The sequence below is a fragment of the Phaeodactylum tricornutum genome, chromosome 18 (assembly GCF_000150955.2).
Source record: "Phaeodactylum tricornutum CCAP 1055/1 chromosome 18, whole genome shotgun sequence".
Classification (NCBI taxonomy): domain Eukaryota; phylum Bacillariophyta; class Bacillariophyceae; order Surirellales; family Neidiaceae; genus Phaeodactylum; species Phaeodactylum tricornutum.
Window position 1 is genome coordinate 510,018 of NC_011686.1, and position 25,089 is coordinate 535,106.

Sequence of the window (25,089 nt, forward strand, 5' to 3'; positions counted from 1 at the left end):
GAACAATTCTGGGCAAATTGATTCACAAGTAAATCCTATTTTTATATATTCGCCGGTTGGAGATTCGTTCGTTAATGTAATTAACCGTACTTGACGGTAGGTAGCTGTCGATTTCAAAGTCCGGGTGTTTTTTCTCGCTAGGGGAAGCGTTAGGTCGGGTTTCCCCGCCACTCGTCAATGGCTGTCAAATCAAGAATCCACCATGGCGGCTTCTCGATTGCGTAGTATCTTCTTTATTTGCTGCGGCATTCTTTTGAATTTTCTGGGTTCTGATGGTGCCAGATATAGCATCAGTGGACCCGTGGTGACTCTGACATTAAAGGAACCTGCGGTAGAACGAAAAACGGCATCGACGCTGGCGTCGCGATTTGTTTCTTCGAACGCTGCTGCTGCCGGCGATGGATCGGATACCGCCTCGTCATCCGGACGTGGTACTAGCTACGATACCGCGAAACCATGGCTAGACCTGTCTTCCATTCGTCCAAGTGTGGAATGGAGCATACAATCACAGGAACCGCCGTTGCCGAACTGGGTTCCGACCCTCAATGGCGTCAAAGCGGCTGTCGGCTATGACTACCATCCGTACGCGCAATCACCCCCCACGCTGCTGCTACCTTCCTGGATTGAAGGGACGGTGAAGTTTTCCCGTAATGCCTTCGAAGCAATCCTGCAGCCTTCTCACGACTTTCGAACGAAACGTACCAGTGTGGTTGCGCAAGTGTCTCGGGGGACCTCCAATCTCCTGGCTCGGTTCGGTACACGCCAAAAGCATTTACTGGAAGCTGCTACCGCATCTCTACATATGCATTTACCCTACACTTCCGTAAGTGCTGTTCGCGTTACCCCGTCGGTCGACATTGTGGCCCGAAACTTGTCGTGTCGCGTGGAAGCAGTGTCGGGTGGAGCCGCCCGCACCAAGGCCGTATTGAATCTGGAATACGATAATCCCACGTTGACGGTCCTGCACTCGCTGGATGCACGCCATACAATTGCGCCCGAAATCAGTTTGTACAATGCGAAAATTACGTACGCCTGGAATGTGGCATTGGCAGGAGGCGGTAGCGTGCAAACCAAGGTCGATCCCATTTCCGACATTCGCATTTCTTGGAACGATCCAAGTGCGGCGGGGGGTAGTTGGACGACCGATGTGCGACTGCCATTGGAAGGGACAACTATGCAAGCGTTGGCCGCGGATATTCGAGTCCGACGGCAATTTCGATTTTAACAAATTTTGCTAGTGTATACAAGAGCTAGCGTGTGATTGGCACGAGGATAACCTAATAATACAAACTATTCTATGAGGGCATTGAGTTGGATTGAAGGGCTTTGCTTCTCTAGAAAGCTATTGCGAGTGAACAGAGATGTATGTACCGCATACCCAAAGGTGAAAGAGAGTCGCTCAAACAAGAGGTATTGGGTATGTCAGTTTTTTCGTCGTCACAAACACGACCCATCTTGAAAGCAAGACTCCGACACGAATTGCGAAAAAGACCCGAGTTGGCTAATCAGTTCTGCACCATGGGAATAGTGTAACGCTGACTTTCCCTTGCGATCGATAAGCAGCCTTGTGGGTTACACTGCATGCCATTTCTTTTTTCTGTTGATTTTGGTAACTGCAAATTTATGCTGATTGGACTGTGTTAAACGCAACAGAAGAACACAAACACCAGACGTAGTTGTTCCGTAAAAGTCCCAAGGCTCCATGAACGATCCAGTAGCCTTGCACCATGCACCGGGAGCCGCGGCTGCTCCTGAACAAGAGCATCGCCGAAACCTGGGAAAGCTTTACAAAATGCTCGCTATCGCTGTCTTGGCATGTCTCGCCATGGTGTTGCAGGCCACTTCATGGCTCCTTGAAACGTACCAAGACGAACTAGTAGAACACCAACGGCAACGTCGTCGTCATAGATTGAAGGCTGACGATGAGAGAAGAGACGCGGAAAATTTTGTTCAAGGAGAACAGGAAGATGGCGCTATCGATTCCAAGGCGACGGTGCATGATTCGGAACCAACCCGGGCGGAAACGCTGCACGTGCGCAAGCACTTGGCCGATACCGGGTCATCGCGCGCCACGGCGGCACAAGCCTACTGGAATAGGGCCGTACCCGCGTTAGCATCGTGGGACAGCATAGCTACAACCAATTCTCGGTCGTCACTCGTAGCCCGATCAAATTTGATGTTGGAGGGTTCTATGATGGATGATCAGTCGTCTTGGGATGATTTTATGACTGCCCGAAACGGTAAAAACCGAACGGCCGATAGCTGGCACGCCATGCAACAGGCTGCCGCTTTGGGACATCAGCAGGCACAACTATACGTTGCTCACACTTTGACAGCTGGATTCGGATGGACTCACCAAAGCACTGCCACGGTTAGTGAGGGATTAGAGCTCCAATTGGATGATCCTATGCTCCATTCCTTGCTGTTTGATGGTGACAACCAAACAAAACTTGTTCTACAAGAATCGTGGATTGAGTCGTCGCAGGCGCAATCGCCGCAACATTATCGGCAACAGGTCCAAGCGTGGTTATACTGGTACATGTCGGCAAAACAAGGGAATGTGGAGGCCATGCTGGCGTTGGGACACCGGATGGATCGGTTGCGCGACCAAAATCCTTCCAGTTTTACTTGTCAAGACGTGTTGCCGTATTATCAAGAAGCCGCAAACGCTATTATCGACGAGCTCGAGGTCTCTCCTTTGCGTGCAAAAGTCATGCCACCTTGGGAAGCACACGATCTATCTAAAGTTCATCTCTATGGCGGGACGTCCTCTAAATTGGACTACGTCAACAAACCCGACGAAAAACAAGAAGCGCTCCAATTCTATCACGCTCGGGCGACGCAAAAGAGTCTTAGTTCCAGTAAAAACGCAGCTGACGTGAACGCTGCCGCACAGGCCGCGTACAAACTTGGTAATCTATACCAGTTCGGTATTAAAGGCGTGGAACAAAATTTGACATTGGCCATTTCATACTACGAACTTGCCGCCTTGGCGGGCCACTGGGAAGCTGCTGGCCAAGCGGGAAAAATGTTTCTTTGGGGTATGGGCGTACCTCAGGATGCCTACAAGGCACACAAAATGTTTCGGATCGGCATGCCTTGGAGTGTCGAAACATGCCACCGCAAATACGAACAAAAACAAGCGAGAGCCCGTTTACAAAAGCACAAGGAACATGCAAATACCAACGATCCGGTATATCTCTGCGAAGACCAGTGTCTGAATGGAATGGGTTTGTTACGGTTGCTTGGATTGCCCATGATAGTGTCATTAGATGTGGAAATTGCCGAGCGACTTTTTGTCCTGGCGAAGGAACAAGGAAATATTGACGCGCGATACAATCTAGCCATGATGAAATTGGGTTGGAAAACCCACTTTCAGTCCATTCACAAATTAGAGGATAGTGGACAGACAAGTTTGGAAGACAGCTTTTTTCCAATGTCGCAACTTGTGAGTGGTCATCCCACTCAGGCCGAGTATAATTCGATTCTAATGGACTTGATGGAGGCTTCGCGACACAAACATGTTCAAGCCAAACACCGACTAGCTCTACTACACGCTGAAGGTGTCCGCATCATGCACAAGGGCAACAATCTCGCCGCTGTGAGCAAAGATTGCGAGAAGTCTCTGAAGCACTTTCAGTGGGTTACTGAAAACGCGTCTCCCTGGTTGAGTTTACGTATGCGGGCTGCGTACAAGCGGTATACGGCTGGCGATGAAGAAGGCGCGTTGAAGAATTATTTGGCCGCGGCCGAAACGGGCTCGGAACTAGCTCAACGCAACGCGGCCTTTTTGTTGGAACGTGGAACGTGTCTGGGATTGTCCAAGGTCAATTGCGCCAAGGCTGCTGTAAGGTTATGGAAGGCTGCTGCCGATAAAGGTCACGTTGAAGCGAACGTCCGGGTCGGCGATTTCTACTACTATGGACGATTCCGGGAAGAGAGAAGCTTTGTGGGACCATTCGGCTGGATCCACTACTTGTTGTACCCGGAGGATGGCTTGCGGGATCTCTTGCAGGTAGCAAAGGAGCTGCTGCGTCCAATTATTTTTACTCGACAAGTTGAGCGAGAAGGTTATTCCGATGACAGCGACGAGTCCGTTTGTGAGATTGCGGATGACAGCACGGATTCGGCTTGCCCTACCTGTTCTATTGAAGGCGCTTATGCTCTCGCCGACGACGAGCACAGTTTAGAAAAGGATTTGTCAATGGCGGTTCGGTATTATCGATCCGCGGTGGAACGATCGGGTAGTGCACGGGCGAACTTTAATTTGGGCTTTCTTTACGAATGGGGTTTGGGTGTCAAGCAGGATTTTCCCTTGGCCAAACGTCACTACGACAATGCTGTCGCCGGGATTGGTTTGGAGGCTCAGATTCCTGTGTCAATTGCCTTGTACTTTTTGCGATGGCACCAATGGATTTTAAAACAACGTGTATACGCCGGTGGTCTATGGAGCAAACTCCGATCGGAAGTACAAGAGGAACGAGGACGGCAAGAGCACAGCACCCAGCAGAAAGAAAATATTCCTACCCCATCCATCGAGAAACGGCAAGCAGGGCAACCAATTCCGGGCCCAAACCACCTATCCAAAACCAGAATGGATGTGATCGTGTCCCATGTATTCAGCTGGGAGAGTGCGCTCATTCTGGTTTTGACCGTCTTGCTGTCGTTACTGTTACGAATTCGACCAACTCCAAGATAGTGCCCTTTCTGTATTCTACGACTAGAACATTTTGAAAAAAAACCAAATTTTACTCGTTTAACTTCAGGACCGCCATAAAGGCTTCTTGCGGGACATTCACTTTCCCGATACTTTTCATCCGCTTTTTGCCCTTGGCTTGTTTCTGTAGCAGTTTCTTTTTACGCGAGATGTCACCACCGTAGCACTTGGCCAGGACGTCCTTGCGCATTGGCGATATGGATTCGGACGCAATCACTTTGACACCGATACAGGCTTGAATGGGGATTTTGAACATTTGGCGAGGAATGAGGTCCTTGAGGGACGCACACAATCGTCGCCCGATGGATTGGGCCTTGTCACGGTGCACGACACAAGCGAGCGGCGGGGCCATTTCGTAGTTAATTTTGACATCGAGCCGGACCAAATCACTTGCTCGGTAGTCGATCAAGGAGTATTCCATCGAGGCGTAGCCCTTCGTACGGGATTTGAGTTGATCGAAAAAGTCCGTAATCACTTCGGCCAGGGGTAATTCGTACACGATTGTGGATCGAGTGGGCGTCAAAAACTTGATATCAATCAAATCGCCTCGTCGTTCTTGCCCCAATTCAATTATGGCTCCATTGTATTCACTGGGGGTCAACACCTCCATCCGTACATAAGGTTCTAAAGCAACATCGTTGCGTCCCAAGTCGGGCATTTTCGCCGGAGTATCGATAAAAAATTCTTCCTGGTGTTCCTTTTTCACCTTGTAGACGACCGAGGGTGCCGTAACGATCAAATCAATATCGTACTCACGTTGTAACCGTTCTTGAACAATTTCCATGTGCAACAATCCCAAAAAGCCGCAGCGAAAGCCAAACCCCATGGCCCCTGAACTTTCCGGTTCGTACGATAACGCGGCATCGTTTAGACGCAATTTTCCGAGGGCGTCACGCAAGGATTCGTACTGATCCGCATCGACGGGAAACAGACCGCAATACACCATGGGAACGGAGTCCGCGTATCCGGGTAGCGCCTCGATCGGTGGCGACTTCCCTTTGCTGGCGGATTCCTTGTATTCTTTCGCCAGCACGATGGTATCACCTACGCGAGCATCCAGTACATCCTTAATGTTCCCCCAAAGGTATCCGACTTCACCGGCATGCAGGCAATCCACCGGGACTTGATTCGGTTGCATAATGCCAACTTCGGTGACATCGTGTTCGGCATCCGAAGCGAGGAAGCGCACCTTGTCTCCTTGCGAGACTTCTCCGTCCATGACGCGAAAGAAGACAATAACGCCGCGGTAGGCATCGTAGTAGGAATCGAAAATGAGGGCTCGGAAGGGTCCACCGGTGGCCGCGGGGGGTGGCGGTACCATTTGGACGATGCGTTCGAGAATATCATCGATACCAATGCCGGTCTTGGCACTGGCGTGCACAATCCCACTGCAATCCAAACCAATCGTGGCTTCGATTTCTTCCGCGACGCGCTCGGGGTCGGCCGCTGGCAAATCGATCTTGTTGAGAATGGGGATAATCTCGAGGTCGTTTTCGAGCGCCAGGTACACGTTGGCCAAGGTTTGCGCCTCGATACCCTGAGAGGCATCCACTACGAGCAAGGCGCCTTCACAAGCCGCCAACGAACGTGAAACTTCGTAGGAGAAATCGACGTGTCCCGGAGTATCGATCAAATTTAAGCAACTGGACAAGTGTGTCGCGAGAGAGACACGAGACACAACGGCAAAGAAACAGGCCAAAGAAAACAGAAAGCAAGAGCAGCTTGCGTGAGAAACACAGGGCTCAAATCCGTAAAGACTTTTGAGTGATCCGCAACTTGGGATTTAGAGGGTACGTACTACATTTCACCGTCTCTTGCCTGATACAAAACCCGAGCGGCTTGCAACTTGATGGTAATACCCCGTTCCCGTTCCAGATCCATATTGTCCAACAATTGCGCTTCCATGTCTCGCTGAGCGACTGTTTGGGTCGTTTCCAATAATCGGTCCGCCAGTGTCGACTTGCCGTGATCAATGTGCGCAATAATGGAAAAGTTTCGTATTTTCTGTGCGTCGTAGACGATGCCTGCTGTCTTCTTCGGTTGCGAAGCGGCCTTCTGCTTGCCGCCGCCGCCGTTGATAGTGCCACTGGTGGTGGGTTTTTCGGTGGAAGACGACGACATGTACCAGGCGGATGACTGGAAGCGTCGCAGGCCCGCCATCGGCGGGCGTTGGGTTGTCCAACCCGACGTCGAGTCGACCCACAGCGCCACCGCCGCGAACCCTAACGCCCACCACCGTCGGCACGATGGTGCGGCACTTTGGATCATTGTGGTCGTCGCCTTGGCTCGAATCCTGCAGCGTACGCGTGTGTGTATAGATAGATAGACAAATATATGTATGAGAGTCTATGGTTGGAAGGGAGCCACGGATTGGCCTTTCGTTCTCGGGAAGGAGGGTACTGAAGGTTTCTTGACAGAATCCCCCCCGTTGGTGGGGTTTCCGAGTGCCGAGCGAAAGGAGGGGCCGAGTGGCGTCTCGTACGGACACGTACGTTGGAGCTCGAACGCCGGTTGGAGCTCCTATATTGGCGGGGTTCCCGGGCTGATTCCCTCCCGTGAAAATTAGCTGGCAGGAATGATCGTGAGTGGACCAACCCATGAGCCCTAACACCTACCTAGCTACCTAGATAGTTAGAGTGTCGGATGCAGAACCAACAGCCAAAAACCTATCCTTCTGGAAGCTCCACCATTTCGAAAAGTGCATTGCGCAGACGCTCTACGGGATCCAGATCGCGTTTGCGCATTGCTTCCGACCTCTAGAGACCATGCATACACGTATCTACACGATATGGATGCCGTCCGTTGGCACTACTTTGATTACAGACTACCAAAAAACATGGAGAACATGTTTGTCGGTGGACGGTCCACTCAAATTGCGTGCGCTGGTTTGTTGTATGTAACCCAAGAGCATAGCGTACGTTTTACACGTGACCATTGATCGCGGTGGAATCTGCGTATTCCTGTTTGACCACGTGGTACTGTTTCAGTCGATTGACAGCGTAGGTACGGTAATCGAATGCGTCACACCCTTCGGTGGCGGCTTGGTTAACGGCCCACAAACCCCAGTACAGGTGATTGGCGAGGGCAAAGATCCGTACGTGGTCCAACAATTCCCGTGCCGACTTCCAGGCCGTGGTTGTCGCGCCTGGTTGCTGTTGCAGTTCTTGTTCTTGTTCGAGATAGGTTTCGGCAAAGAGTAATTGTTGTGCCGGTGTGGGTAGATTGTCGTAGTCCGGTACGGGATGCGTCGGGGGACCTCCGGCAAATTCGTTAAAGTGGTTCGCAATGTCAAAGGCGACGTAATTGGTCCCCCCGTATTCGAAATCAATCAGTTGAATCACCCGGGGATCGGTAGGGTCGGGATTGTCGTTGTAAAGAATATTGGCGGCGAGCAGGTCGTTGTGACAAAACGCAATGGGTGTGTCCGGTGGGGTCAGGGAACGGACCCAGTCCAGTTCCGCCCGGTAACTGGACAACTCGAGTGTGACCGACTTGGTGGAAGCGGTGGCGACCAAGGCCTGGTCGTACCAATCGTACAATTGCGTCCACAAGGTAGGCTCGTGCGTGGATGTAATGCTGTCGTTGTTGTCGTTGTTTTGGGGAGTGGATTCGTTATCGGCATCACTGCGGTCGATATCGTGTAGATGAGTGTGATGGAGTCGAGCAACTTCCCGGGCAATGGGTACGAGTTTGTCGGGTTCGCCGAGTTCGTAGGTCGCGAGAGCCCGCATCCCATCCCGCCATGCTTCCAAACGGCCGTTCCCGAAACGTCCGTAATAGGCGGGAGCGATGCCCCGAACGGCCAACCGAGCCAAGACGTGTGTTTCTTCGTCCCGATCAATCAAACCGACGGCTCCAAAGATCCGCACGAGGACGGAATCGGGAGTCGTCGTGGGATCGAAAAAACTGGACAAATTGGTGACGCGGACGAGTGTATTGGTAATTCCCCCCGCGACTTGTTCGAGTTGGAAACTGGAATAAATCACGTTCCAATCGTCCGGAGCAATGGCGACGGTGGAGGTCGGTGGAGTGGGGTTCGGCGAGTGTACGGAAGGGGGTTGGTCGGGTGCGTGGTCGGTCGAGTCGGGAGTGGTGGTGTTGGTGTTGGAAAGGGTGGCTTGGAGGAGAAGAGCCACGACGCGTTGGATGGATTGGGGATCGGCCAAATCGGCAAACCGTGTCGGGATGTAGGGGAGACCGTCAACCCAGTTGAACGGCACGTCGTGGGCGACGACGAGGGGTGTACCGGTGACGGTGCGCAAAGCGCTGCTGGCACTCCCAAGCGCCGTACTACGAGGAGTCGTCGTCGTCGGACCGCTACTACTACTACTCACGCTCATGCTGCTACTACTGTCCATGACGGTGGTCTTCGTGGTACCGTCGTGGACGGCTGCCGGTTCGCTGGCCTCCCGGGCTTGCCGATACGCCGACGCCATTGCGGTGTGGTTGTTGTGGTCGTTGGTGTCGTTTTCGGTTGTTTGTTGCAAGGTGGGAGTGACGCAAGGAAGGACGATTGACAGAGACAAAAAGGAGAAAGCGCCGTATCAGGGCACGTCACGATGCGTTGCGTCTAGCAGTAAATCACGTAGATTCCAAAACGAACAGTAACGGTAATCATGGGGATTTGGTTTCATTGAACGTACGTCGGGTTGCCTGCTACTACTCGAGAAGGTGTGGTGGTACACACCACTCTTCGGCAGGGATCTTCGGGGAAGGTCCATCGAACGCGTCGAATGCTGTACGGTTGTGTTTGTGTGTGTGTTTGTGTATGCGTGGTTGTGCGTGTCGGCGCGGACTCGCGAGTTCCCGTTTGACAGTGACTCCCACGAAACCCTACACCTGCGTCGCCGTGTGAGCGAGGGGTCCACTACCGACTCGGACCTCGAACCCTATCAGAGTCATTGTGTCGAGACTTCACCGTCAACACGTTCCTCACCCCCTCGCAATCCCATCACCGTACCTCTGTTCGTTCTCGGACGGTGACTTTTCTACCCTTCTCTTGCAGGCACCATGGATGGTCGGTACACCACATAACGAACAACTCAAAGTCACCGTCCGCCATCTCACAACGTCCCAGTTGCACCAACGTGTCGCGTGCTGTTACCGACAAACGGTACCGTGTGGACTCTAGCGTGCGTGTACGCAACAATTGAGGCCGTCCGATTCGACCGCGTCCGTGTCCACTGGGCGATCCTGCACAGACCGAGAGTCGTCCCCATGTTCCCCGTGTTGCCCCACGTGCGACCAGGCCACGGGTGGTTCGCCCGTACCCACAGTCGTACCGGCACTAAACGATCCGTCCCGCGATCCCGTCCGCGAGTATCCCCAGGGGGACGGACCCGGACGAACGTCCCTTGTCTCGTCTTGGGCTCGGCCTTGCTCTTTGTTGGTGCCAATCTCTTTGTACTGTACCACATGCTCACGCCTTCTACAGAAAGGATACGACCATCTGTCGTACTCAAACCCGAACGAGCGTCCACGTCTTGTTCGTTTCGTCCGTACCCGTCCCACCGCTATTACGGACTCGACCGTGGTGACGTGCCGCCGTTTTTGGCCGCACCCACACCCTACGTCTGGGGATCGTGGCCGATCGTCTTGTCCGACGCCGAACCGACCAAACTGTGCATGGATCAATCGGCTTGGCAACCGCACGATACCGACACCGTACCACGATGGCCCTTTGCCGATGGTACCAATCCCAGTCTCCTCCACGTCTCGCGTTGGCCCGCCGCCGCCACACTCCTTCCCCCGTCCGTACGCTGGCTCGCTACCACCGGGATGACCCACGCCCAGTGTGTGTGGAACCCAAAACACACCAGCCGTAGGACCAGTAGGACCGACGGGGACACGTCCCACACGCCGCCGTTCTGGGCGACGCAGACCGAACCGGATACGGTCCGGACCGTACTCTTGTTGCTCGATGACCAATGGCGGGTACAGGCTCAGGTTACCATTGGATTGGAACGGGACGCGGCCTGGGGACGCAAGTATCCGGCACGGACGCAACCCAACACGCGGCGGGACATTTTTGCACTGGACGATGCTCGACTCTTTGTCCACCAAGGACAGTTGTGGATTTCCTTTCGGGAAGGACAAATCTTTGGGTACGAAACCCAAGTACTCAATCGCGTCTACCTGACGCGCACCGACGACGACAACGACGCCACCAACGACGGACTGGACGGTACCTCGCCCACGCCGTGGCGAGCCACAATACGAGCGTCGGAAACCACTTCCTTTTGTTGCGGACGCAACATGGCCTTGATGGAACCCCGACACGAGCCGCACACTTTGCAAAGTTTGACCTGGATCGATCCCGTCACCGTCGTCGACGTGGACACGACGCCCCTGGTGCAACGCAAGAAGAACGACAAGGGTCAAGGAAAACCCCATCGTCGCTTGTTGGAACCTTTGCCGGATCCGTTCCATACGAATACCACGAGTGCACAACGGCGACGGACTACCGTTGCCGACACGAAGACGCCTCCGAAATCGCACATTCACGGAACCAACGCCTTTATGGTCTACTGGCCAGCCCACGACGTGTACCTCGGTGTGGGTCACTTCCACCGCCCCCACGATCGCAAACCCAACTCGTACGCACGCTTTGGTCACCACTACACCCACGTTTTCTACACCCTCACCGCGTCGGCCCCCTACCGTCTCGGCCACGTGTCGCCCGAATGGGTCCTCCCCGCCGCTAGTCCACCCCACGCGCACGACGCCGAAATTATACAGTTCGCGTCGGGGCTGGAAGTGGATCCGGACGGCGAGCACGATATCGTCGTGGCCTACGGAATCAACGACTGTGAGGCGGCCGTCGTCCGCGTGGCCGCCGCGACCGTCTGGAAATTACTCCGGCCCGTACCGGAAGGACAAGAAATAGCGCACCTCATGGCACCCCTCGACACCACCGCAGGCGACGCATGATTGGTGGTAAAGGAGAGGTTGGGAGAGTGTGTCGGGCCAAACGCATCAGGTTGATTGGATGAATGGTGTAAGGATGTCGTTCCTTTCAGACCCAAAGCGAATGGCTACTATGTATTCCGGTGTAGACTGTGTTCGATAGTCTTTTACCCGCTTGAAAAGGAGTCGCATCCCCCGTATGTCTTCCCAGTCCGCAACCCATCCCCGCCTATCGTGAGTGTCGAGAAGGCAATCAAAGGTCTCGTGACTTGTCAAGATTTCTACTACAACGATTATTCCAGGTCTGGAGTGTCCGAGGGTCTCGAGGTTTTCCATCGAAGGTTTCTTCTACTTTAATTTTTAATTTCCTAATATATTGCCACGACGAAGTACTGATTTAGTGTCACTGGCAGATGTGTTCCTGGAGAGTTTGCATCGTCTAGACGAAGCCACCGTCTAAGATACTGTCCGAAGTATCGGAAGAGCAGGTCGATCTCCCCGTCGCCATAGTAGTGGTGTCGTACGAAAAGAGTAGGACGGCCGGAGCCCCCTGCCACACACTGTTGGCCTCAATCTCTTCGCCGGTCATGGCTAAACTCTTTTCCAGCAACATCGAATTGTTCTCCATGTGCACACCCTGTTGAATGCGAGACCGCGTCCGCAGAGTCACGTCATTCTCCAACGTAATTTTGACCAATTCGAAGTTTCCTCGAGTATTCAGGTGACAGGCCACAGAAGCGCAGTCAATGACACAGCGGTCACCCATCTGCACCAAGTCAGGTTCTGGCATGAACGGGTCTGCCCCAGCCGGGTACAGACAGCAGTCACGACCAATAGTACAACCCAAACCCCGAAAGAATGCAACTAGAAAAGGAGTACCAGCCAACAAGTCCATAAAATTCGTACGCCCGGACGATCGCACCTTGGTGATGATCTGATACAACTCCCAGTTTTGAATGTATGGTGTTTTGTCCCAGTTGTAGCGACCAGGCTGGCGCCGACCCACAAACAACCACTTGGCCCCCAATTCAATGCCAATCCACACTGCCACGCGTCCCGCGTGCGTCAGAAGAAAAAAAGAGAGCAGCACAATGTACATCTGTGAGGAAGCCACCGACACAGAGTCATATGCTTGGGTGTCGTGATGGCCGTAGAAATAAACTGCCGTGGCATGCAGCGCACCCAGAAGGGGAACAGTATGTACCAGGGAAATCATGATCTTACTGAGCACCGTGAATAAAATCATAAAACTCATCGGTAGTACGAAATATGGGGCTTGTCTGTAGTAGAAAGCCTTGCCGAAGGGACGAAGCGTCGATTCATCTCCTTGCATCTGAATCCTATCCGGCGAAACCTCAGATGAAAGAATATGATGACTGATGTCTTCCACTCCCTTTTCCAACATAACGGGTTCGCCGGCTATCGCTCCAAACCACACGCTAGCTTCAGGGAGATACCAGTCTCCAGGACAAACCGCGTTTGATCCGAGAACCGCGTTTTTCCCCAGCATGCTACCCGGAAGCACCACGGCATTGTCCGATACATTTGATCCGGCACTTAAAGTTATCTTTTCACAAGAATCGATCGTTGTGCAGATCATGGTCGCTCGAGAACCAAACACGACGTCATCGCCAATCTCCAATAGATCAAACTCTCCCGAAAACACAGGTTGGTGGCCTGGCCAAAACACTCGATTTCCCACCTTGGCTCCCAAAACACGATAGAGGACACTGACAAGCTCGTAATGTCGACCCAATAGCTCCGTGCAGTCCTGCATATTTTGCCGGGAAAATAATGTTGAAACCAGCTGATGGCGACATAGTTGCCATTGCGACGCTGTGTCGCGAGGGCCAGGTTTGAACGAGCCGATGATATACCTTTTCACCAGGATTGCTGCACCCATTTGAAAAATTGGTGCCAGAAGAGCTCGGGCCACATGAATCCCAATGTAGAAAGGTATTCTTCGAACATTACACAACCATTCCATCAAGTGGCTCATTGTATCGAAGGCTTCATTGTCATGCCATGGCATGCTGATCATCCAATACAGAATGAGTAATGCTGGAATATGTGACATCGTTTCTACCAAGAAAACAATCGGACGACAGACAAATAGTTGGGCCAAGATGCCAGGTTCCGGAAAGGCTTGACGATTGTATTGCTTGGACTGGTTTATGTGTAGAGTGCTGATTTCATAGCTTGACGTAGCAGCTCCCAAGTGCGTATCGTCCGGGATAAACGTGTACGGCGCCACTACGGAGCGCGCACCAACGCTAGAAAAGCTTCCAACCCCCATCGGACCCAATATCATGGCTCCATTGTCCACACCGAAGGGACGTAGTGTTGAGTATTCTATGCATGCGCCTTCTCCAATGTTGATGAGGTCGAATTCGGCAATGTCGGCTTCTAGACTGATCCGGGCGTACCTACCGATCCGAGCACCAAGAAGACGGTAATAAAGGTTCAGAGTTGCGGCATTCGATCCCCAAATGCCACGACCAATTAATTTGCGCATGACGTCGACGAACCACCATCTCAAATAGTACTCTCCCCAAAGAGGATACCTGCCCTTCCTATAGGTCCCAATCATAGTCCATTTGATCAGAACAAACAATAGTGGCGTCAAAAGGACCCACAAAAAGTGAAAGACCACGACTGAGATAATAAAGGCGACTAAATGGTGTCCACCCGGCACAGCGTTGAGCAGAATCAGCAGCAAACGAAAAAACAAGTAGAATCGTGAAAGCTGCCACACAGGGTAAATCACAAAAAGAGGCATCAATTGAAGAAATGTTGCGCAGCAGCTCGAGGAGTGATTCATCTTATTCGGATCAAACGGCGTACTCTTGAGGTCCAGATTTCGTGAAAACAAGGAAGACGCTACGCTGGCTAGATCACCATTGGCGACGGAAGAGCAGATATCCCACTCTCCGTCTTGTCGTTCGCGAATCAAAGTCGCAATATCCTCGCAGCTGGAGTGATGAAAAACTTCGGCACCTCCAAATGGTACGTCATGCTGCTTCCGGACTCTGCTGGCCAGCTGGGATGCCAACATCGATGAACCGCCCAAATTAAAAAAGTTAGTCCGAGGCGCCGGTAAGCAGTCCAAATCGAGCAATTCCTGAAATAGCTCCTGCAAGCTCAGTACAAGCGGATTCATCGGTCCTTGCCCTGAGTTCGAGGCCTTCTGCAAAATTGAGCCGACTGCGTCTGACGGCTGCGGTGGACTGATATCCAATTCCACCTGAAACGGAGATGGCATCTGTACGACATGAGAGGGCACAGCATATGCATGCAGCCGCTCTTTGGCAGCTGCTATGACCGCAACTCGATCCACTTGATAGACGTAAGCCACAAGACTACCCATTCGGGTCGGATGGTGAACCACAACAATCTCTTGATTAACGTTTGTCACGAGTGCTTCCCGGAGGATTTGCTGTACTTGATCCGAAGGCAGTGCTACCCGCTCACAAGGAATAGCTACAGAGACGGAAGTGCCTGGTTTGGGGCATTTGGCCTGGAATGTGCGATCAATCGAGTACATAGAGTCGTTCAATTCAGGCAAACCCAGTCGCTGACCCAACATTACTCTCAGCAACTTGTTTGTATTCGACTTCGGCAGACTGTCCATGTACACAATACATTGTGGCCACTTGGGTGCGGCCAATCGGCCTTGCCCCAAAAATTCATGCAAAGCCGGTAAATCGATTCGTGGCCGACCAGGTTGCGGCACGATCACAATGCCAACTACTTCTTGCAAGACGGAATGCTGCGTAGAAAAGGCAATTGATGCAGCTACATCTACGTGACCGTTCAGAGCCTCTTCTACTTCGAGTGGCGAAATGATCTCTCCACCGCGGTTTATAACTTCTTTGGATCGTCCTGTGATGTACAAGAATCCATCTTCGTCTATGTAACCGAGATCACCAGTGTTGAACCAACCGCCGGGCAAAAACGAAGCTTCTTGGGGAGTGTCTTCATACCCTCTGAAACAGGGTTCGTTCCGAACACAAATTGGGCCTTCCTTACCATGGTCAAGCAAATCTAACGTCTTCAAGTTTAGAATTGCAAGTTCTGGCCCCACGGATACTCCGCTGGTTCCTGGCTTTTCCAATTGATACGTCGCCGGAGGAGAGCTGATGGGCATGCACTCGGTCATCCCATAACTCGGTAGGACAGCGGCCCCAAAGATATGTTGTAGCTCTCGGGCTAGGCTGGGTAAGAGTCCACCTGCGGCGTTGGCGATCATACGCAACTTTGGGTTGATAGTTGTCGTTTCGTTACTGCCATTTCCCTCAATAAATCCTTCGGCCCTTCCGGTTTGTAGTATTAACTGATGCATGGTAGGAGCAGCATAGTACCAAGTGAAGGATTGTGAGCGCAATAAGTTCCAAAATATCAAAGGGTCAAAGCTCGGACAGCAAATAACACAGCCACCGGATAGGATGGGTGAAAACACTTGACGCACGATACCACCAACGTGAAATAGTGGCATAAGATTGCAGTTGATGTCCGCCGGAGTCAAGTTCCATGATACGGCAATGCAAGCTGCCGAGACAAGTAAATCGCCGAGACGGTGGGGTACAAGCTTTTTACTTCCGGTCGTCCCGGACGTAAACAAAACGAGAACGATGTCGTCGTGTGCATTCGGTACCGGTGCGACGGTCGTCTGTTTGACGATGGTGCTGACGGGAGAGATGGGATCTCCGGCACTGCGATCCCGCTCGACCGCCCTCGTACAAACGCTTTGCAATCCGTGTGGTGCATCTGGTAAGCTGAGGGAAAACAAGCCAGCGTGAAATCTATCGGGCGTCAATCCGCCAAAGGAAATGTTGAGCTTGTTGGCTAGTTGCCGAGTGGTGCTGCCTTGCACGCCGATGACAAGGCAACAGGATGATGCCACCAGATCGGATTCGAGTTCCATGGCAGCTCCGTTAGCGTTGAGAGGGACGCAGCAACACCAAGCACCAATCCCCCAGAGTGCTAAAGCAAGTTCTGGTCCGTTGGGAAGGACCACCGCCACCCGATTACCCCGACCCCACCCGTGGTTGTGAAGCTGCGTCCCCAACCCAAGCACAAACTCGCGAATTTGTGCGCACGTAATAGGTTTCCGGCCGTCAATGCAAGACAGAGCGGGGTGCATACTGTCTATTGGTAAGGCAGATAGCAATGTGGGAAACTTGGGAAGAATCGCCTGGGCCACGTGCCGTCCGAGAATACTTCCGTTGGATTGAAGCAAGTGCCGAGACGCGGCCACCAGGGGCGCGACTGGACCAGTTTCCTTGTCATCCCCTATGGAAGGAGTAGTACTTGCATCAGTCCTTGTTCCCATTGAATGGTCAGAGCGTGGAGACAACGGTTGTTGCGGCATTTGAGCTGAAGTTGGATCTTTTTGTTTGCTCAAGTGTCGGTGAGACTAGATACTGATGAAAGGGATTAAAGAAGAGATCGAAATCGAAGCAAATTTGGGGTTTCGATTAAACAGAAAGTAGGGAAGCCAGTAGTATAGTGAGAAACTTTTGGTCAAGGAGGCGTTTGGTGTTATCGTTCAAGCGCCTTCGTACGGAGTAAGAATCAATCCGTATGAAATGCGTACCGCGACAGGCTCTTCTTAGGTGCCATCAAGTCTTTTGTCTTTTGTAAGACAGACAATTTTATGCCATAGCCGACGGGTGGAGAGGGACATGCTCGCCAAGGAAGTTTTGTGGTCGGCATGGAGACGCACCAGGATTTTAACGGTAGCTCGTTCTCATTATGGGAAAGCTTGGGTGCCTCATCGTCACGTGCTGAGGCTCGGCACACTTCTAGATATGAGAAAGCGACCAACACTTATCGCCTAATCTACGCGTTTATGTCCAACGGATACGACCAGCCGTTGGGCGATAACGGTTGGATGTGTCGTTTCAGACTCCAACGCCATTCCTTGTCAGAATCAACTATGGTCAGATTTCGTCGAGATAAGACCAAAAGCAGAATTTATGCACATTCGAAATGTCGTTCAGAAACTAGCATTACATCACGTAGGCGCCTGAGCCCACGTATACCTGCTGCATCGAGACCGAATTGACTGTGAGAGCCTGCTATGAGGTAGCTCCTTACTCTCGGTCTCGTAAGCTGCTCGCTCACCAAATTTATGTGGCGTTTTAAGCTGAACTTACTCACGCCAAAACTCAACCACCAGAGAGCTCTACTCACAATTATTACAACTTCCGTGAGAAAAGGAGCAGCTTGGTTTGCTACTTATTCGCTTTTTGAATGCCAATCTATATTTGTGGCAGGCGTCGTGGTTGGTCGGCTGAGGACGCCCTGTATCGTTCGCACAACCACTGTACCGCCAACCTGGGCGAGACGGGACACGAGCGCCAACGGTCGAAACTGAACTGTATTGTAACTGGACGGTGCCAAATCCCAAGCACCCCCAAATGTGTGAATCACTCGGGTGACGCGAGAAGTTTTAGGATCAATCAAAGGTGGCAATTCTTGCACGTCTGGCGGCACGGACGACGGCAAACCGCAACCTTCGAGGGCATGCGTGTAAGCAACGATCCCGTCTAGACTGTAAACCTCCAAGTCAGGGTATTGCCGTCTTAAGTGGGTCGCTTCCAAGCCTGACCGATATCCTATCGTACAGTACACAATGATTGCAGGTTTCGATGGATCTTTGGTTCCTTCAAGCAGTTCTTCCGTTTCACTACTAGCCAGAACTTGATGTATACAAGATCTGGATTCCATTTCTTTGCGAAATTGTTGCAGCGACACGGCGCCTTGTATCATGGACACAGCTTGCTCGGGTTCGGTCCGGGCGTCCACTAAGCGGAACGATTCAGCAGTTCGAAACGATCTTAAAGAGGTGGAAGCCAGGGGTGGAGCATGTGGAAATTTACGTTGGTAAGATTGCGCTTCGTCTAAACAACGCTCGTGACGAGTGCGAAAATCGGCCTTTCGGCAACCACAGCAGGCTCCGGTATCGTCGTCTTCCTCGCCTTGTTGTTGTTGTTGCATAGATTTTACTTCGGGGATGTCCTCCGCTTTCGCCTTATTTTCTGGTTCTGCTACAGACAATTTTCACTACACGTTTTTTGCCAATCATAGCAGCAAAGGTTATTTTCCGGACCAACAGCAAAAATACGATGTGTTGCCGTAATTTTTGACTCCACAGCAAAAGCAGGAAAGCAATAATTATAGGTCATGTTTTAGAAGTGCAGCAGCCTAAATCTTAAAGTAATCTTTTATTTGTTCGGGTAGCATAAAATTACATTAGTAGAAAGTGTAAGATCCTGCATCCCATAGATCCCATAAATCTTGACCAGTAAGTGTACCTCTGAGCCGCTGGAAATACCCAGGAACATAAAGTTTAACCAGCATGCGTCCTCTGAGCCAATTAGGAACATGAGTGGCATACAATTGAATAGAACTGACAAAGTAATGAAGAACAGATTGACATGATGCTTCCGTTACATTTCCATTCTAAAGCGATGCGACTAACCTTTTCGCCAGCTTAGCTGTCCAATGTAATGATAGCCAGTTTGTGCTTCACAGTGCTTTTTATTTGCAATTTGCGTTTTGTCTTTTTTGTCGATCGTCCATGTCACATCAAGATCTGTGGAGAATGAAATCTGACGCTCCCGTCAGAAGACGGACTCCCTCTAGCGTTCAATTTTTGTTGACTGTGACTATGATCATTCGTGTTTGGTCACTTCCACGAAAGTAACTGCCGCCAGAGGATACTGTTTGTGAGCAGCTAGTTGAACCAAGAGAGTCCATCTTGTGCAAGCGACGTGGATTATCTGTTATCGAGTTCTCATTTCCTGACAGGGAGGAGCTACGTGTTCATCACGTATCATTGAATCTTTGAAGTCCCAGCAGAAAGGCCCTAATTCTCATCGCAATCGAAAAGGAAAGAACATCCTGCAGGCAATATATAGGACGTTCCACCAGTTGGTGTTCCTCTGGAAGTAAATTTCTCTAACGAGGTCGGCTTTACGTTCATGTCAATGATTGGCTAGAAAGCATCAACTGTTATTGCCACGTTGCCGAATTCTTTTTGCATCGACGATTCATTGAACATAAACGTTTTCTCTGCGCGCTAGTGAGTTGGTAGCACGTCGCAGATTCGCGAACTCTGGGCTGTAATTAGAATCCATGGCTTCCAAGCGCGGCGATGACGACTCAAGAAAACCGTTTCTGGAAGAAACCGAGATGTCAACTGGTAGAAACGAAAGAAGTGCGCGTCTATAAATGTAAAAAATTGACTACTTTCAATGGTTTCGCTGTACAACGTCAGAGTCCTCTTGATAGAGAGCGAAAGCTACCTACGTCATTCCTTGGTATTTGGCTGGTAAAAGAACGTACAGCTGTCGCCCTGGAACATTGATTTAAACAAGTATGTCTAAGTCGTTCCATCGACCTCCATCTAGGTACGGAACACTTCACGGGACAGCCTTTAAGTATTTCTTTATATTTCGAAAATAAAATACGTACTTTATGACGGAATAATGAAGCTACTTATAAATCTAAGCCATACTTTCTTAAACCTCAGAAACGAATTTGAAACAATTGTCAATCTTCCCGAGCTTTTATAGCCTGCGAGACGACAGATTCGTTCCAGAATGTTGACCTTGTCGACGTGCAGTCGCGGGATCCTCACCCTTCCTACGTATCACTCGATTTTTGGTCGACACAATTCCAAATTGACTGCGTTCTGTACCACATCTGCAGCCTTCTCCCAACACTCAATTTCACCGAATATGACGATGGGTGCCCAAATATTAAACCAAGTCAGCAGCGACGAAGAAGAAGACTGTAGTTACGTCAAGCAGCGACGCTCCAAAGTGGCCAAGTCGCGATCCTCGAAGGGCTTCCCCGTGTCATACGGCGGCTACAAGGACTACGCCAAGCTCTCTACCGACCAGGCGAAGCAGATCATCCAATCTCCCAAAAGTAAACGCCGTGGACCGCGGGGCGGTGTTGCGTTGCCCTTCCCCGTCAAACTGTCAGTCATGCTTGACCATGTAAAAGCCGCAGGATTGGACGACGTTATTTCTTGGGCCAGTCATGGCCGCTGTTTTAGCATTCACAACCCAGACCGATTCGTTGACGACGTATTACCAAGGTATGTTTTTCTATGTGGTCGCTTGCGTGAAACCTTCAAGACTAGAAGCCTCACGCAATGATCGTCCGCTTTACTAAAAACAGATATGACTTTCGCCAAAGCAAGCTTACTTCGTTTCAACGTCAGTTGAACTTGTACGGTTTCATGCGTCTATCTGCGGGTCCCGATCGTGGCGCGTACTACCATGAATTCCTCCTGCGAGGACGACCTGAAATGAGCAAGTTCATGCTTCGAGTCCGAGTCAAGACCAACGGTATCCGACATTCGACACCCTCTCCGAATAGTAACGAGCCGAATTTTTATCAAATGCCGCCTTGTGATGAGCCTGAAGTTGGACCTCGTACACACGACGAAAAAGATTTTCCCCCAATGGTAGAGACAAAATTTCCTCACACGCATTGTGGAAGTGACAAAGAAGTGAAGCAAGCCATCGAATTGCTGGAACCTCACCACATTTTTCCACCTTATCCGGTAAAAAGTACGAATACAATTCATGCAAGTACGACACATTCGCCGTCCACAACGCAAGGATGTCCCGTTGAGTCAGTCCGCCATTGTCTTTCCGATCAGTCTTTGCTGTTATTGGTATCTCCTTTGGCTTGCCCCCCAGTTCTCGTGAATTCAATGGCTACTACGCAAAATTCTGCTAATTTTTCTCAAAGATACCTCAAACCGATAAAGGATACCAAAACAACAAGCGAATCGCCCAAGATTTGTTTCTTTGAAGGCCTACAATTCACTCCTGTGGATTTGGAATCTCCACTATCCAACCAAGAAGCCTACAGCGAATTGTGGGAAATGGATGCTTTTGACGACACTCCGATTGAAGTTATTTGGTAATCTTTTGATCGGTTTTCTGTTTTGCAACGTGCAGAATAGGGCACCCTCCGCCATTTTGACATTGTCTACTTTATTTTACGCCGACTGCACGATCGCTCGCCTGCCCGCCCGCCAGAAATTTTACTATATGCAATTACATAAAACGTGTACATTGTTCCATCCCTTTTTGTATTGTTCCGTGTTGCTTCGACTAGATGCATCCTGCGGCAATGCGGTAGTTAGGATAAACGAGCGTGGAAAATTACGAAAGGCTTCGAATGGTAACAAATGACAAGAGATGTTTGAGATCTTTACATGGTTCACAGTCAATCGCTGCCACGTTCGAAGGAAAGGCCTTGCTGGAAAGGCTTTCGTAGCTGGCTTTGATGACCACTCTTTGAGTTTCGCACGCTGAGGTGTGACTATTCTTATTGCATGAAAAGTGTCTGACAGAGTCAACTTTTGTACAACCACGCGACGAAAGGCCTTATATAAATACACGCTGAAAAGTGCTATCGGAAAAGACATACATAGCAACGATCGAGAGAGGTCGAAATATTGGTGGGACTTCGAAGGAGGCCCGCGAACCCGGGTTCAACGGCATCAGCAAAAGGTGACTTCCTTCGCGGTTTTGATTTCTACCCGTGTTGGAGTATGTTCCCTTGCTCCCCTCCCAGAGCTAGTGCACGGTTTGTCTCCGAGTCAGTAGCGTTCGCCCGTAGCCAGAGAGATCGGAGATCAAGTATATTTGACAACGATACGACCCGTTCGGAAAATTTGCGGGAAGCATGCTCAGCAACTTGATGGACTCCCGCAGGAAAGGTCTCGTTATAGCTGAAAACGACGACGGCTACGATGAGGACCAAAATCTGTTGAAAGAGGGCCCGAGTAGCAGCCGTTCCGAAGAGGACGTGTTGGAAATTCGAATCAAAAGTGCCAAGGACGCGACGGTGCACATTTCCCGTGGTGCTACCATCGCCTCTCTTCAAACGGCGGTCTTGGAACAAGTCAAGCCGGAATTTCTTTCCAGCAACGACAACAGCTACGTGCGACTGATCTGTAAAGGCCGATTGCTGGCTCCGGAAACAGCCACTTTGGCTGATCTCAAAGTTGAAGACTTGGATGTGGTTCACGCCGTGATCACCAAGAGTTCCCAGAAAGGACCGCAGGCACTGCTGCAGACTGGCCAGGTACTCTCAAGGCGACTACGGGGTACAGGCATTGGAGCAGATGGAAGAGCAATCCGGAATCACCCCGGAGATGCTGATCCGGAAGAAAGCGAGGAAGACGATGAAGAGCAAGGCTCGGAGCGTTTGGGCTTTGATCGACTGCGGGCCTCGGGCTTGTCGCGACACGAAATTCGCGCGTTGCGGGTATATTTCAACCGTTCCGTCGAAGAGTGGATTCGTACACATCCCGAAGCGGCAGCCGCTGCCGCTTCACACGAATCGGATGGGGTCCGCCGTCGACTTCGCCAAGAAGACGTTTGGATGGCAACACAAGGACCAGCGTCAGAATTTCGTCTTAATCTCGCGGGCTGGTCGCAATATCACAGCCTTCGTAGGGCCGCAGCTTCGAGCGATCTGTTTCAGCGCCCTGGTGGTGGCTCTGGTGGAACTAGCGCGGTTGGAACCGATCGTGACTTCATTTGGGGCTTTATGCTGGGATTTTTTGTAGGCTTTCTTATGCTCGTCTGGGTTTGGATGCCGACCGTCCCGCACAAACAAAAGCTAGGTATTCTCACGGGAATTTCTTGTCAGCTTGCTCTCGGTTTAATACATGGCAAGGACGGGAACGAAGATGACGCGCTGGGCAATGGTGTAACCGAGGACAACGGTATTTTCGCGAACTAAAGTCGCGTAAGAGTAAGGAAAAAGGCATGGGCCAACTGGCTTTATGCCCGAAAAGTCAATCTCTGGTGAAAGTTTAATGCAATACAATAAAAACTAAAAAGCCCTGGACAAAAGTTAGCTGCAGACGGATTTGAAGGCTTCACTCTATACTCATTCCTCTTTTGTAGTGGCCTTGCTGTTCCACATGCCCTATATTGCATGCAGCGTCTGGTTCTAGACCAGGAAAGGACCTCATATTCGCTTCCTTGCAAGGAACCATTCACAAATTTGGGCCCTTGCGAGTATCAGCTGCTCGTAGAGAATGTTAAGCGTATCACAAAGGTGTCCTATATACTTCACATCAGAGATCTAGAAGCAACTTTGTCTTCAACATTTCACTATGAGCTAACTCATTGATCTCCTAGCTGTCACCTTGTACGACCAATTCGTAAAAAGGCAACGGAATTGATGCCAATACCTTGATTTTGATGCCATGCTTTACGTACGGTACAGATCGTGTCGATAGCACATATTACTGTTATTTGACGTCACGATGTTCAGCCTCTGCGCCGGAAGTCGCTTGAAAACTATAGATATTTACAATTAAAGTAACTGGCTTTTGTTACACTGTGAATCCGTGGCCTGCGACACGTTTCTATACCGGTCTCTTCATGCTCGTGTACGGGATTATTACCGGTGGACAGGTATAACATTCCGAGGCAGTTTCGAGCCAGTGTATTTCAATTTCAACACGACTCCGTCGCGCAGGAGGACCCTTTTACGTGGGAGCAGTCGAAGGTGTTGGGATGATTGTCCGTATTGCTTAAAGGAAGGATTCACAGTCAACAGTGACCAAGGCAGTTCAAAGACGGACATCGCCAATGGAAAATTGTGCTCCGGTACCATTAGCGGAGGCTATGGAAGTCCCCGTTACAGAAGAAGACGGCAATAATCGTCTCCACGAAGACTCAAGGAAACGTTCTTCCAAAACTCCTGCTTGTACGTCGGTTCATGTCAATGTCGTGCCTTGGTTGCATCAGTTTCGCTACGTGCTACGCAAGAATTTTCTATTACTTTCCCGCCGTCCTGTGATCGTCTTTCTTTACCTCGCAAGTCCGGCGATATTCGTTGGTCTCGCCGCTTTGCCAGGCAAAGACATTGATAAGTCTTTGCCCTTGACGGATTGCGGAAGCGTAGAGGCTGAATATCTCGAGAGCTTGTCTTACGATGAACTATTTAAGGCGCCTTTGACTTTGAATCACAACTGGTCAAGTGGAGGACCTGTTTCCATCATGACCATCGGACCCATGCTTCAGGCGATCTCGGTCTATATTGTTGTCCAGAACGAGATGCAAACCAAGCTGTTGGGTGTTTTGCGTCTCCTGGGATTGCGCGATTCCGTTTACTGGGCGTCCTGGTTTGCGGCGTTTTCGTTTCTCAGCCTTCTCAGTGCAATCTTGGCGGGTATTGTTGCTTCGGCTTTGCCTATTCACGTGTTTCAACATGTTGATTTCGGACTCGTCTTTGCGAGCATATTTTGCTTGCAGGAAACCTTGATTCCGGCGTCGTTCTTCCTCGCAACGTTAAACCTACGTAAAGTATTGGCAACGCTGATGATTGCTGTCATGATCCTTGCTCCGTTTGTTCCGTTGATTGCCATTTCCGTGAACTCCTGGGTTCCCGATGCGACTCAGTCTTTGTCG

The 25,089-nt window shown here is 50.9% G+C and overlaps 8 protein-coding genes across 8 annotated transcripts; 4 read left to right on the forward strand and 4 right to left on the reverse strand.

The window, feature by feature from the left end:
• Positions 1-202: 202 nt before the first annotated feature.
• Positions 203-1,225, forward strand: PHATRDRAFT_48661 (predicted protein; the record flags this gene model as incomplete). Its single annotated transcript, XM_002183079.1, has 1 exon — positions 203-1,225. The coding sequence occupies one exon, from the start codon at positions 203-205 to the stop codon at positions 1,223-1,225; it is 1,023 nt and encodes a 340-aa protein (XP_002183115.1).
• Positions 1,226-1,702: 477 nt separating this feature from the next.
• Positions 1,703-4,737, forward strand: PHATRDRAFT_48662 (predicted protein; the record flags this gene model as incomplete). Its single annotated transcript, XM_002183080.1, has 1 exon — positions 1,703-4,737. One exon carries the CDS (start codon positions 1,703-1,705, stop codon positions 4,697-4,699), a length of 2,997 nt encoding a protein of 998 aa, XP_002183116.1. The 3' UTR covers positions 4,700-4,737.
• Positions 4,738-4,748: 11 nt separating this feature from the next.
• Positions 4,749-7,033, reverse strand: PHATRDRAFT_22622 (predicted protein; the record flags this gene model as incomplete). Its single annotated transcript, XM_002183202.1, has 2 exons — positions 6,516-7,033; positions 4,749-6,360 (listed from the first exon to the last, which is right to left on the reverse strand). The coding sequence occupies exons 1-2, from the start codon at positions 6,983-6,985 to the stop codon at positions 4,749-4,751; spliced, it is 2,082 nt and encodes a 693-aa protein (XP_002183238.1). The 5' UTR covers positions 6,986-7,033.
• Positions 7,034-7,638: 605 nt separating this feature from the next.
• On the reverse strand, positions 7,639-9,375 carry PHATRDRAFT_48664 (predicted protein; the record flags this gene model as incomplete). Its single annotated transcript, XM_002183203.1, has 1 exon — positions 7,639-9,375. Exon 1 carries the CDS (start codon positions 9,151-9,153, stop codon positions 7,639-7,641), a length of 1,515 nt encoding a protein of 504 aa, XP_002183239.1. The 5' UTR covers positions 9,154-9,375.
• A 363-nt stretch (positions 9,376-9,738) lies between these two features.
• Positions 9,739-16,994, reverse strand: PHATRDRAFT_48666 (predicted protein; the record flags this gene model as incomplete). Its single annotated transcript, XM_002183204.1, has 1 exon — positions 9,739-16,994. The coding sequence occupies one exon, from the start codon at positions 16,992-16,994 to the stop codon at positions 12,063-12,065; it is 4,932 nt and encodes a 1,643-aa protein (XP_002183240.1). The 3' UTR covers positions 9,739-12,062.
• Positions 16,995-17,863: 869 nt separating this feature from the next.
• Positions 17,864-18,813, reverse strand: PHATRDRAFT_39186 (predicted protein; the record flags this gene model as incomplete). Its single annotated transcript, XM_002183205.1, has 2 exons — positions 17,864-18,672; positions 18,693-18,813. 2 exons carry the CDS (start codon positions 18,811-18,813, stop codon positions 17,864-17,866), a joined length of 930 nt encoding a protein of 309 aa, XP_002183241.1.
• A 1,509-nt stretch (positions 18,814-20,322) lies between these two features.
• PHATRDRAFT_48667 (predicted protein) lies at positions 20,323-21,733 on the forward strand. Its single transcript, XM_002183081.1, has 2 exons — positions 20,323-20,735; positions 20,819-21,733. The coding sequence occupies exons 1-2, from the start codon at positions 20,371-20,373 to the stop codon at positions 21,573-21,575; spliced, it is 1,122 nt and encodes a 373-aa protein (XP_002183117.1). The 5' UTR covers positions 20,323-20,370; the 3' UTR covers positions 21,576-21,733.
• Positions 21,734-22,180: 447 nt separating this feature from the next.
• On the forward strand, positions 22,181-23,523 carry PHATRDRAFT_48668 (predicted protein). The gene has a single exon (XM_002183082.1). It carries the CDS (start codon positions 22,343-22,345, stop codon positions 23,405-23,407), a length of 1,065 nt encoding a protein of 354 aa, XP_002183118.1. The 5' UTR covers positions 22,181-22,342; the 3' UTR covers positions 23,408-23,523.
• The last annotated feature ends 1,566 nt before the right edge of the window (positions 23,524-25,089 follow it).

Bases quoted from the DNA above. Each gene is read 5' to 3' on its own strand.
- PHATRDRAFT_48668 (XM_002183082.1), top strand. From the start codon at position 22,343: ATGCTCAGCAACTTGATGGACTCCCGCAGGAAAGGTCTCGTTATAGCT.
- PHATRDRAFT_48667 (XM_002183081.1), top strand. From the start codon at position 20,371: ATGACGATGGGTGCCCAAATATTAAACCAAGTCAGCAGCGACGAAGAA. The intron at 20,736-20,818 runs GTATGTTTTTCT...TACTAAAAACAG, and splicing joins GTTGACGACGTATTACCAAG to ATATGACTTTCGCCAAAGCA.